Here is a 14,109-nt window from a genome sequence, read left to right on the forward strand (position 1 = left end):
TAAACTATTAGGTTTCCCAGTTGACAAGTGAGAAATGTTTCCCCCCGCCCACTAGATGAAAGCAGTTCTTAATACTGCTTGTATGTTTAGTCGGAATTCCCTTTCTTGTAACTTGAAGCCATTGGTTCGGGTCCTAGCCTCCAGAGCAGGAGAAAACAAGCTTCCTCCATCTTCCATGTGACAGCCCTCTGGCTTGCTAAAAGGCGGCTTCAAGGTGTTCATATGCGTTCATGTATTGAGCGCACCATTTGAAGGGCTCTCAGAGGACAGCCCTTAATTGGAGGACTGTGGTCCAAGTCTGGGTTAAAGATAGGTAACTCACTGACATTGCTCATCAGCAGGGAACAGGATGAGTGGGCATGCAAGTCTCCTTGACACAGCCAGCCCCACTATGACTAAATGTATTGGAGTTCTATTTAAATTGGAGTAATGATTTTTAAAATGGCACCTACACATTAAAAAATAAACTATGCAAACTTTATGCAAATCTGCACCCTCTTTTCGGCCTCTCTTTTTTTTGCCCTACCATTAGGCAGAGTGGGGCAGCTGCCCCAGGCAGCATCACTGGCACCCTACCTATAAAAGGAAGTATTTGGTCCATAACCATGGGGAGGAGGGGCAATAGGACCCTGGCTGGCTCAGATCTAACTCTGGATTTTCAGCTTTTATTTAAAGCAACAACAAAGCACAAAAGCATGCATCTTCCAAATTATTTACAGTATAAAACGTGCTCCTACCTCCTAAGATTCTGGAATCACTCACAGTCACCAGAGCCTCGTTTTTAGATGCCATCACGTTGAATTTAATATTATTCAGATGTAATAGCATTAAATAACTCCCGCCATATCAGATTACCTGTATTTCACCCTCTGTAAGTTTAGGCCCCCATACAGCTAAAATTTCTGGCTGCAGGCTTGAAGTGGCTGCTAGCAGGTGGGTCAAAGTTGTTTCTCACCTTCAACCTTAACGGATATAGTCATACCTCGGGTTGAAGTAGCTTCGGGTTGAGCATTTTCAGGTTGCGCTCTGCGGCGGCCCGGAAGTAACGGAGCGCGTTACTTCCGGGTTTCGCCGCTCACACATGCGCAGACGCTCAAAATGACGTCACGTGCATGCACAGAAGCAGCAAATCGCGACCTGCGCAGACGCGAGTTGCGTTTGCTTCAGGATGTGAACGGGGCTCCGGAACGGATCCTGTTCGCATCCAGAGGTACCACTGTATAATAAGGGACCTGCTGGATCAGACCAGGGGCCAATCTGGTCCAACATCCTGCTCCCACAGTGGCCAGTCAGGTGCCTCTGGAAAGCCACCAAACAAAGCACGAGGGCAATAGCTGTCTTCCACTGTTGTTTCCCAGAGACTAGGGAAACATCTTTGTACCTCTGCTGAGTTTGCCCCTCTTCTCTACTGTAACCTTCCCTGAATCTGTATCTCCCCTGAATCCTGCCTACTGCCTGCTGTCCCCTGTTAGGTGCCCTTTATATTTCCAATCCTCACTGACTCCTCAGCTTCCCAATCCTATTACACCACCAACATTATCCTGGTTTGCACCCTGCAACACGCCTATTAGACAATAGCCCTTTACCATTTTTGCTTGGGGAGGGGAAATGCACTTGATCTTCTTATTGCATCAGGAAAAGAAGAACTTGCAATTACCCTTGCGATGCTTAGCAAAAGGCCTGGGATATCATCCATTCCAGACTGCCAGAAAGGACCTGCATTGCAGCGATAATTTTAAGAGTGCCAATTACGGCAAATCAGAGCGAGCAATGGAAAGGTCCCAGTACCTGCACTTGTAAGAGGCAAATTAAATCCATTTATCGTTTTAAGTGGAAATGCAAAGGGCAAAATTTCTTTAAACGTAGAGTTGCACAACCCTGTGTAAGTTTTCCACCATTTTGACGGAAGGACGTGGGCAGGGTGAAATGGGTTTTGATTGGTGCTTAGGGTTGCCATAAGTCCGGAATTTCCCTGACATATCTGGTATACTGCAGTTGGAAGCAGTGCCCAGGTGGAAATCACTGAAATGTCAGTGAAAATCTGGACATATGGCAACCAATGTCTGAAGTCTAGATTTTGGCGAATTCCCTTAAAAATAGCTTTAAAACTTCAAAAAGCTCAACTTTGGGCAAAACTAGAAAAGAAAAAGAAAAAAGCTCAACAACTTTTGTGTCTGGATTGGTGCTTGTAGAAAAGGTCTGTTAAACTTTTAGAGGCAAACCAACACGAATACAACAGGTGCACTGAGAAAAACCCTCCTTGTGTTCTTCCATGTTTCAGAATCTCTCGACAAATGGGAGCGGTTGACTGTGGCAGATGCGCTAGAACCCGTCCAGTTTGAAGACGGAGAAAAGATAGTTGTTCAGGGAGAGCCAGGAGACGACTTTTTCATCATCACAGAGGTAAGCCTGGTTTTCTAACCCGGCACAATTCCCGAAAGTGTTTATAACTATCAAGTGACTGCGTTGCATCGGCTCTGTTAACTGGGACCGCGGGTGAGATTGCAAGCTCAGAACTGCAAGGAGGCCTTGTGCAAGCGAACATTAGAGTATGTGAGCCGGTTTTGCAAACTGAGCGCATGGATCGATGTGCTGTGGATAAAAGCAAAAGCAACTGTTTTGCAAAGAATTCTGGGTGCAGATTCAACTGGTGTTGTGTGTTGGCACCCGTCAGTCTTGGGAGACAGTGGAGGAGCCTGCCTTTGGGGGTGAAGTCAAACTGTTGGGAGTTTGCAGCATCTGCTGTGGCTGTAGAGACCAACACGAAAGAGAGACATGTTTTGTTGCAGCCGGGGCAGATGAAGGCGTCCGGTTGTGCTGATGCAGATGCACCATGGTGTGCGCTCCTTTCAGTGGTCATTCCTTCTCTGGTCATTGCCATGGATGCAAAACCTGACTGTCTGTCTTTCTACTTCCTTGGGGTGTATGCTTCCTTCGGGAGCCTTGAGTTAGTTCATTTTGTCTAAACGTTTTGCATACTGCCCTTTGCCAGTAGGCCCCAAAGCAATTTACATCCATAAAAACATGAAACAGTACAATGGGGGGAGGGGAATGCATCAAAATGAAAAGAATTCCATACCTCCAACACACAGGGAAGAAAGGCGGGGGGGGGGGATGCAACATTAAAATATTCGCCAGGTCTATAAAAGCCCAAACCAGGAAAATTCTTCACCTTACTCCTCCTCCAAAAGCCTGCCCATAGAGATGTCGACCTGTTTTCTAGAATACAATGGAACCTCAGTTTTTGAGCATCTCTGGAGCTGAACGATTCAGAACCCGAACGCAAAAACCCGGAAGTGAATGCTTCTGTTTTCAAACGTGCCTCAGAAGTCAAATGGCTTCCGAGGTGTGTTTCTCCATTTTCTCAATGGAATTTGCTGACCACCCATTGCTCCTTAGTTGTCAAATGTTTCAGAAGTCAAACGGTCTTCCAGAACAGATTACGTTTGAAAACTGTTAAGTTCCGCATTATGTTTGAGCTTTCGCACAATGTAAAAGCCACTTCTGGAACAATCATGGAATATAGTGCTCATTTCCATGCTTTTTGCTTCCAGAAAAAAATCCATTTGCAAATAATATGGGAATCAGTGCTGTACTTGTGCTATTATCACACTATTGTTCCAGAAGCAGCTTCTAACATTGTGTGAAAGCTCAGCTTTAATGTGGAAATTAAAAGTTAGGGAAGTGTTGTTTATTTTTAATTGAGATTTTACAACAAATTTTAGCATGATCAAAAATTCAAATTACATTTTATATTTTCAATTAACACACACACACACACACACACACACACGACTTTCCCCAACTTCCCCTTCTAGTTTATTACATATTCATTTCTTTGGCATTAAGGAAGTGTTGTGAAAGTGGAATAACCCGCCATGTGAATGCAGCCACTGAGAAATACTTCGCAGCCCAGTTGCCACTCTTTCGCAGAACTGCAATTCCCAGAGAGAGAGAGAGAGAGAGAGAGAGAGAGAGAGAGAATGAGTGTTAAACTGCTTCAGGTCTGTAGCATAGATTTATTCAGCAACTCTGCAGTCCTGAACTTTTGGTTCTTATCACAGTTTGGGGCCGCAATTTAAAACCTCGTTTCATGGGGATTTACAGCCATAACAGACCTGGAGAATTTAGCACTCTGTGCCGAAACAGCAGGGAGTTGCCTGCCTCCCACTTATCTCTATACCGCCCTCCTGCTGTTTCTAAGCGGTGTGCTGGGTTGAAACACAGGTGTGAGCTATATCCGTGTGTAGGGTGTGTGTGTGTGTGAAGTGGGGGGCTGAGAAAGAATTCCGAAATAAGGGAGCACATCTATGTGATAATATTCTTTTGGCTAAATTAATAATGTTGCATTTGGTTTTGCTGGATTGTATCCTGCCCGATTGTTGTTGTTTTCTTTGCGTATTTTATTTCTTTGCTTTTCTGATAACATTCCATGTCAATAAAGCATAAACAAAAATGATACAACAAAGAAAAATATTTCCTTTCAAAGATTTGAAATAATCGACAAAAAATCAGAAAACGTGGGAGGGGATGAGTTTCCCCCACCTCTGCCTTAGGTTGACTTGTGGTGAGGGGATTGGCTCATCCATTGGGTCTGAGAGTCTTATTCAAGACAGGTAACATATTTCCCCCTGCTCTCCTGGGTTTCTGGTTTCCCCATGGCCTGACACACACACACTTATTCAACAGTGTGTGATCGAAGTCACCTATGTGCCCTACAAGTGCCTTTCTGCCATTCTCTCTCTCTGCTCTCATCCTGAAGCACCTGTCCTCAGCATCGCCAGTTAAAAGGATCAGGTGCAGTTTGGTTCAACGCGCGGAAACATGTGTTTTCAAAGTGAAAAGGCATACAAAAACGTGTATTTTAGGAGAAAACGCACAGAAATAAAACATATTTGTAGGGGAATGCATTCAGAATGTTCATTTTAGAGGACTGTGCACCCAATTTAAATGCATGATTTAAATGGGATGGAACAGATTTCAGACTGAATGCATTCAAAACTGACACTGAACAAAATATACAGGTTGTCGTGTGCATCTCTATTGGACACTTGCTGCATATTGGGCTATGTAAACAAATCATCTGACCTTAGTATACGGAAGTTTCCTATGTTCCCAGTGTGTAACAGGTTTGCAGTTTGATCTGTGAAAACTAGTGAACAAAGGCTGGGGGGGGTATTTTAAAAACCTCCTGTCAGTTCTCCCCTCCCCCTCCCTTGTCTTCCTTCAGACATTTTTGAGATCTTGTTTCCCACCCTGCTTTTTCACACAACAACATCAGGCTTTCCCAGCCTGGGCAGATGTGGAATGCATCTGCTGGATTTTCAAGGTCATGGAATTATCCCATTTGAGATTCCTGGCACTGAGGTGCAGAACCTTAAGCGCCGTGCAACGCTTGTTGCCATAAAGAATTATATTTTGGCAAGTGAACCTCGTAACAGATGCACAGTCCCGAAAAAAACAAAAAACAAATTTGCAGCCATATCATAAACTATCACCACTGTGTGTGTGTGTGTGTACACAACACTCAGGAGATTTTTGCCTTTCTGATTTCATTGATATGTGTGCTTTTAAGGTATTTGTTTTCAAGAGTCAGGCTATATATTTAGCTGGGTCTTGCTAGTTTTCCAGTTCGGCTATAAAGCAACCCCATATATAATGTTAGTGAACAGTGGGTGGGGCAGTGAGGTGGGACAGATTCAAACAGCCGATGTGTCCACCCTACCATAAAGCAATCTCCATCCTCCCTGCAGAGAAACAGCTGTCTGAAGAGCTGTTGTTCATGGACCCAACACATGTTGCTTTAGTTATGCAGGTCTGGTGTAGCGGCTATCACACAGGTGATTTTCCTCCCCAGTCCTTAGGAAATGGAAGCAGAAGTGGTCCCCTGCTTTTCATGCAGACGGTCACAGTTCTAGTCCCCAGCATGAACTGTTGAAAAGGCTATTGATAAGCACAACTGGGACATATTTCTGCTTGATATCCTGAAGCGGTCAGAGTAGGCAGTTGTGAGTTTGATTGGACAAAAGAGTCTGGCTCAGAGTGAAGCATCTTCATGTCTTCTTCCCTCCACCTGGGGGAATCCCATGGCATCGAGAAAGGGAAGGGGTTGCCCTCAGCCTTGGCAGACGTCACAGGTTAAAAATGGAATCTTCTGCATGTATCAGAACCAGTGCCGTCATCACAGAAATGCAGTCCAATGCTCTCCAAATGTTGGCAAATTATCAGTCCTAGCCAGTGCTGCCAATGGCCAGGCACTTGGGTTGGGGAAGGCTAATTTGCAGACAAAGTGGCAGAGTTAAGCAGGTAGGAGCCCTTCTTCCTGGCTTCCAGTAAGCTCTGCGGGGCAAATGGGTCGCAACCTGAGCCGTCAGGAAGCAAAGCAGCGCCTTTCTTCTAGATGCTATTAGGGTCCCTGGGGGCAAGGAACTCGTCCAGTCCTCAGTCCTAATAATGTTCCTGTGCAAACCCCTTCACATTTGGCCACATAAGTGGACTTCCTCTCCCTGTACAAACCTGCCCGTTTATTTGGATCATCATTACATTTAATTCCCCCCACCCACCCCAAGGAAAGAAAACCAAAAGCATACTAAGCAAGGCTATTGATTTAAACATTATTCAGATTGAGTCCTATAAGAAGGTAAAGGGACCCCTGACCATTAGGTCCAGTCGTGGCCGACTCTGGGGTTGCGGTGCTCATCTCGCTTTATTGGGCGAGGGAGCCTGCATACAGCTTCCGGGTCATGTGGCCAGCATGACTAATCCGCTTCTGGTGAATCAGAGCCATTTACCTTCCCGCCGGAGTGGTACCTATTTATCTACTTGCACTTTGACATGCTTTTGAACTGCTAGGTTGGCAGGAGCAGGGACCAAGCAATGGGAGCTCACCCCGTCACAGGTATTCGAACCGCCGACCTTCTGATCAGCAAGTCCTAGGCTCTGTGGTTTAACCCACAGCGCCACGGATCCCGTTCGCATCTAGAGGTACCACTGTATTGAGCATATTTGATGGAATTGCAGGTGGGACATTCTAAGGCCGCATTCACACCATACCTTATAGTGGTATCAGTGCTTTCAAACTGTCATGGCTTCCCCCCCCCAAAAAAAAGGGATTCTGGGAGCTGTGGTTTGTTACCACAGGTGGTTTGAGGCCCCCTATTCCCCTCCCAGAGCTACATTTTCCAGAGTGCTTTAGCAGCCAATCCATCTTCCCAGGGAACTCTGGGAATTGTAGTTCTGTGAAGGGAACATGGGCTTTCCTAACAACTCTCAGCACAAGCAACAGCTCCCAGAATCCTTTGGGGGAAGCCATGACTGTTTAAAGTGGTATCGGTGCTCTAAATATATGGTGTGAGGCCTTAGATAGGAACCGGGAACCTGTGGCCCACCAGATGTTGCAGAACTACACCTCCCTTTGACCCTGACAATTGGACATGCTGACTGGAACAACATCTGGAGGGCGAAAGCTTCCCCATCCGTGTTCTAGGTCAATCAAGAATTGACTGGAAGGAGGGGATGACAGCACAAGGAAGGGAGTGCTGGAGAAATTAAACCCACTGAACTCTGAGCAAGTAGCCACACATCACAAGGTCTCCCAGCCAGGGGTGTCAACTTGAATAAAATATTGTGTGGGCCCAGGTAAGCCCAGCCCTTCATAACCAATCACATGACGCAGTGCACACATACCATTTGAATGGGAATGCTCATCAATTCTGCGGGGGCCCAGCCACTGCAAATATTTTATTGTGGAGTTGGTTCTTATGTTCCCAGCTTCCTGCTCTTTTGTATTTTTGAAGGCTAAGGTGTCAAGCTGGCCTCGTGGGATGTTATCTGCAGACGGTTCTTCAGAGTGGGAGTTGTTCTCAGGAACTCCAACCTGAGCCTCTCCCAAGGCTAGCTTTAGTAGCAGAGCATCAAGGAGGGAGCTGGACTGATTCAGCTGCCCGAGAATGCCGTAGTCCACAGCTGTGGCAGCCCATCCTGGCTTCTTCAGCTCCCACGCTTCCCCCGTATCAGATCCTTTGGCTCTAGTTCTCGTCAGCAAGCACCATATATGGTCCGGAGTTATGTCATGGAACTCCTCTCGGTATGCTGAGAGAGCTGCCCCTCCCTCCCCTCCCCAACCCCCTGATATCGGTTGCATGTTGAGAACTTCATGCTGGATTAGCAGTTGGGCTAAGTGCCATCTTGTTGATGGGAAACCATTCAAGCAACGTTAGGGAGATGGAGGAGGCTGCAATTAAAAAGGAAGCAAGGGGACGATGCCAGATTAGTTCATGTAATTTATAGAGACCCAGTTTTCCACTGAGTTAAAGGAGCCAAAGACCCTTAGAGCATCTCAGCCAATGGCAGCCTGAGTGCTTTCTGCCTGCTATGCCCCTCTGCGACATTAAACTAATCCAATTCAGTTAATCCAGTCTAATCCCAACCTGGTGCCCCCTATATATATTGGAGTCCAGCTTCCATCGCCCCTGACCACTGACCTTGCTGCCTGCAGCTAATGGGAATTGTAGTGCAATGCCATTGGAGGTCACCAAGTTGGAGAAGGCTGAGCAAAGCCATCAAAGGTTTTCCATGCTCGCCATCACAACATTCGCAACAGATAGGAAATCTGACATTGATTTTGGTGAGTTGTGGATGCTGGCAATCATTTCCCTCTACTTAAATTGCAGGCCAGGGGTAAAACCTCTGGAGCTCTGAAGTGCTGAGTAATTGCGCCATTTAACTTTCTAATTGATTGCAGTGATTAATATATCTAATCCTTAAATGAGAACAGGTGCAGATTTTTAAGTGCAGATTTATTTGTTTCTCTTTCTGCCCCATGGCTGAAGGTGGCTTAAGAGAAAATAAATCTAATAAAAATAAAGTACCCAACAGAAAAATAAGAAATGTAACTAAAATTCCTATTATTATTATTATTATTATTATTATTATTATTATTATTATTCCTGGGTGTACATGCTGGACACACAAACACCACATGGCCTCAACCTGGCACATAGGACCAGCATCTCTTAGCTTCGTCAGATGAAGACCTTCTGAGCATCCCACCCCCACAACTCTTTCACTGCCATCTTGGAAACAACATCATTTTTATCAGAGCAGCTGATGGAGGCAGAAGCCAAAGCATTTTGCCACATAAAGAAAAAATAACAATACTCTGCTTCATAAATCACAGTAACATGCGCATTATTTTAGTGATTTACCAAATCCAGGCTTGAGTGAGGATCATGGTATCCATTTGTCTTGGGAGACAATGAAGGAGTCTACCTTTGGGGATGAAGTCAAGCCATTAGAAGGTTACAGCGCCTGCTGTAGAGACTGACAAGGGAGAGATATGTTTTGTTGCAGCTGGGGCAGATGAAGGTGTTCAGCTCCAGAATGCCTCAGATTTTGTTTGTTCGTTGCTGTTGCATGTTGGTTTTGCTTGCCTCTTGGCCTGGGTGCTTCATGTTGCCCTAAAGCCTGCTCAGTTAAAAACCTCTGCTTAGAATGATAATGCAAGCTGATCCGCTACTGCTGATTTGTGTGGCCAACGCTGGAAGGAACGAAGGAATGATGTGCGCTCTCAACTGCTTGCCATCTTAACCTGAGAGGGACCCCTTTGGTGAGAACACACACAAACACAGCCAGGCCAGGCGTGAGAACTTCTGGGTAAATGTCTTCTGTCGGGATGAATGGAGCCAAAGGCCCACCTTAGGCACACTTTGCTATCAGGCCTGGTAATCTCTTGCAGAAACACAGCCTGATTAATTAGTAACAAGGACTGGGAAGGCTGTCCAGAAGGAGCTACAAAGGCTGTGCTGCAAATCCTCCACAGTCACCCATGTTTTGAGTCGGCTGTGGCAGCGATCTCCTCTCAGCTTCCTTTCCCCCCTCCCCTAGTTCCCAGTGATCCGTGCAGTCATCCTTTTGTTCAATACAAACAAACTAAGGCGGCAGTGCCAACTCCACTCACCTGGGAGCAGGTCTCTTTGAGTTCATTAGGCCCTAGAGGAGCTCTGCCCTTGTGTCCAGCACGCCCTACTCACGAATGGACCCATAGAAATGAATAAGCGCATACCCTCCAACGTTTCTCCAATGGAAATAGGGGCATCCACAGGAAAAGTGGGACATTCTGGGATCAAATCAGAAACTGGGATGGCTTCTGCAAATCCGGGACTGTCCCTGGAAAATAGGGACACTTGGAAGGTCTGCAGGCATCAGGCATGCCTATTAATTCATGCCTATTAATTAGGCTTAATGATTTCAGTGGGTCTGCTCTGAGTATAACTTTGTTGGATACAGCTCATGGTTGGAATTGTGTTTGTCAGTTGTTGTTGTTGTTGTTGTTGTTGTTGTTGTTGTTGTTGTTGTTGTTGTTGTTGTTGTTACACCCCACCCATCTGGCTGGGTTTCCCCAACCACTCTGGGCGGCTTACAGCATATATAAAATATAGTAAAACATAAAACATCATCTCTGACCACTGGTCCTGCTAGCTAGGAATGATGGGAGTTGTAGTCCAAAAACAGCTGGAGACCCAAGTTTGGGAAACCCTGGTCTGGAATAAAAGAGACTAAAGTGAATATAGATTAAAAGGATTTCAGAAGCATACATGGGCTGTACTGCCCCTTTGGAGCAGGGGGCAGAAACCATGTGCAAGTCAAGGTGAGAGGTGACTGGAACATGGAAAAAAGTTTTAGCAATAGGTAAAGGGGGCAAAAAGGATAAAGATGATGGAACCGAAGGGATGGGATTTGATGATGTTATGTACTGAGTTGAATAGGATCCAAAATGCAGCAGTCTGATTGGTCCTAGAACAATAGGATTCAGAATGCAGCAGTCTGATTGGTCCTAGAACAATGCAGCAGTATGATTGGTCTGCAGGAGCCACCCAATCCAGCTCCAGATGGAAGTGAATCCACAACCTGATTGGCTTATAGGAGAATTCCGGAATTAGCCAATCACGTGCAGCCCATTGTGTAAATAATGTATATAAAGCAGATACTTTGGGGGAACTTCCATTCCTCCTCCCACTATGAGCTGAATAAAGAGCATGAAATCCACTCTCGACTCTGAGTATATTTCAGATGAGTTCATGAACACATGAAAACATTCTCCTCCACATCATATATGGTTCGGTGGTCTGCAAAACCTGGGTGACTGATCCCTTCTTGGGCTACCTTTCCCAGCCTTGCAACATAAAAAGAATCCACAAACGCCCCGAAGAATGTTAACCTCAAGCTTCTTTTTAAGTACCCAAAGCTTCTCTTTTGCATGCTCAACATGTAGCAAAACAAATCAGTAAGGCTGGCTTTTAAATTCACATCTGGGATGACAGCTTCCTCCAAGCAGTTCAGCCTCATCCAGATGTAATCTAAAACATGTGATTCATAAACCCCTTAAAATTGAGGTTTACGCTGGAAATGCCAATACGTTCTTAACTATGCTGGGAGCTAACAGTTCCCACCACAGGCTCCTTTGATATCTAGAAGGGGAAAGGTGATGTATCCGGGTGTGTAAATCTAGTGTGCATTCACTTCCGACAAGTGCCACATCTTACAGATCACTTGGGCTTCAGAAAGTTTTGAGAACGTCAAGTTTTCTTGGCGCTTCCCCTTTTATGGATGGTGCAGCTAGGACATCCTGCTTGCTCCTCTTTCTGGACTGAACCCAGTTAGCTGGTGTCACTGAAAGGCAAATTAAACGTCGTTGTGGCATACGTGGGCTTCTGTTCCCTGTTCACTCATGAAGCAGGAACATCTACAGATGTTGCAAGCATTCAGGCAGGAGCGCCCACAAAAGCTGACCATTGCTGTCAATCAAGCTGACCATTGCTGTCAATCACAGCCCCTTAATTTGGGTGTGTGTATGTGTGTGTGTGTGTGTGATCAATGCGTTTTTCTCCTTAGCACAGCTTCCTTACTATGGTAAACAACTCTCTTGAGATTTGAGAATGCTAATGGAGGCTGGGATGCTCTCTTGAATATTGCCAGTATACATGTTGATTAAATATTCAAAAATGCATTTGAGATATCCCTATGTAGTCAAAGGTTCAGACAGACAGACAGACAGACAGACAGACAGAGAGAGAAACCTCATGTTACCAATGGTATTGATCCATCTCGTCTTTTAGAGACTGCCCAAAGGCAATGGTCAGAATCCTTGCTTCAAGTTAAGGATGTAAGAAGGCACTGTTTTCATTCCGCTGCAGTTTCATCATCCACCAAAAACTGTCTCATTGTCTGCTGTGGCAAAATAATGTAACTTGCATGATTTACATAGTTAATTATATAGAACAGTGCTTTTCCCCCTAAAACAAATGTTTAGGGTTACTCTCATTTTGACTCAAGAAAATCACAATTTTATGGTTGAAATAAAGGAAAATAAATACAGTAAATGGGCAAAAGTACAAAGATTCACAAAATGTTTAGGGGTATGCGTACCCCCCCAGGAAAAAAGCACTGATATAGAGTATGTAAATCACATTTTCATTACATTTCCCCACCCCATTTATTTCACTGCAAAGGAAATACAATGCAAATGGGTGCAGGAGGGGAAGAAATGTAGTCAGTTTGTGGACTGAAAGCTACAACAAGGGCAAATGCAAACTGCATTCACTAGATTGATTTCTGTTCAGGGCATGCGATCGACAAGCGAACATTTCCGCTCCCATTTCTGTTTTTGGTGGAATCCTGCAACATCCCTATGCAAGGTATCACGCAAACGGCTTCTTGAAAATGATGTTAAGTGGAGTAACGCCCTGGCTATTGGGATGGATTAAACCAAGCTTTCCTTTATGGAGGACTTTTCAGCCATGTTTCCAGTAAAAAGGAGCTTCATGGAGATCTGGACATTAATTAACATGGTGTTTCTGCAGGCAATAGCAAACCTTTGTTGAATTCTCCCTACTCTCCGTATAGTAATCCTTACCCATGGACAGTAACCCTGACCTTGCCAGTGGCAGCCAATGGAATGGAGCAGGGCAGAGAAATGGCAACAGGACAGAGGTCAGTTTTCCCAGGACCAACTAGTAGCTGAGAGCATATGCCTTGGGGTCCTGGGCACAATCTCTGGCATCTCCAGATAGGAGCTGAGAAAGATTCCCTGCCTGAAACCCTGGAGAAGCCACTGCCAGTCAGTGTAGACAACAGATGGACCAATGACCTGACTCAGTTTTAAGACCACTTCCCATCTTGTGGTCAGTTGCTCATTCATTCTTTCCTTGTGAATCCTTGGCTCATCAAGGGAAATTTTGCTGTATGCCCCTGCTGCTGTCTGAAGGGTGCTGGGTGGAGACCAGATAAAGGGTTTTCTCAGTTACTCTGTCTAGGTTATGGAATGCCCTCCCCAGCGGCTTGCCTTTCACTGAACAGCAAAGACGTGGCTTTCCTCACCAACCATTTGGGCTGGGGCAAATGAAGCTCAGTACCTTTCCTGCAAATTTTGTATTCTCAGATTTTAGTTGTGCTCTGCTATTGTTGTTTGCAAAGTTGGCGGTGTGTTTTTCTTTGTCTGATTAGTTTTAATACTGAAGGGTGTTGGTGCAGGCCATACTAAGGGTATCTGGACTGAAAGATGGGATAACAGTGCTTCTGTAAAAAAATAAATGTCATGGAGGGCTTTAACTTGCCAGCAAAGCAGTTTCTGATGGCAGACCTACATACAGTGGTACCTCTGGTTACGTACTTAATTCGTTCCGGAGGTCCGTTTTGAACCTGAAACTGTTCTTAACCTGAAGCACCACTTTAGCCAATGGGACCTCCTGCTGCTGCCACGCTGCCGGAGCACGATTTCTGTTCTCATCCTGAAGCAAAGTTCTTAACCTGAAGCACTATTTCTTTATTAGCGGAGTGTGTAACCTGAAGCGTATGTAACCTGAAGCGTATGTAACTCGAGGTACCACTGTACACATCCCTTGGCTGTAGAACTGCACAGGAAAATCCAGAGATGCATGTATTTTAAAAGGTGGGCTGCCTTTGGCTTGCATATTGTTTCGGAAAGGGCCAACTTTGCCTTGAAATGTGATCGGAATCAATTTTCTCCTCTGCCCTTGCTGGTGTGTCCAGCTCAACATTGTGTATCCTGAGTTTCAGAAAGGAGGCGCTCCTACTGGGAGGTCCCAGGTT

The 14,109-nt window shown here is 45.3% G+C and overlaps 1 protein-coding gene across 5 annotated transcripts in view; it reads left to right on the top strand.

Moving 5' to 3' along the window:
• PRKAR1B (protein kinase cAMP-dependent type I regulatory subunit beta) overlaps positions 1-14,109 on the top strand; it is a 109,663-nt gene that overhangs the window by 78,080 nt on the left and 17,474 nt on the right. For all 5 annotated transcript variants that reach the window (XM_083585336.1, XM_083585337.1, XM_083585335.1 and 2 more), the window contains one exon: positions 2,282-2,403. In XM_083585336.1, coding sequence (XP_083441462.1) covers positions 2,282-2,403 — 122 coding nt within the window. The remainder of the gene's footprint in view (positions 1-2,281; positions 2,404-14,109) is intronic.

Source organism: Podarcis filfolensis, assembly GCF_964270895.1.
Source record: "Podarcis filfolensis genome assembly, chromosome: 14".
NCBI classification, from domain to species: domain Eukaryota; kingdom Metazoa; phylum Chordata; class Lepidosauria; order Squamata; family Lacertidae; genus Podarcis; species Podarcis filfolensis.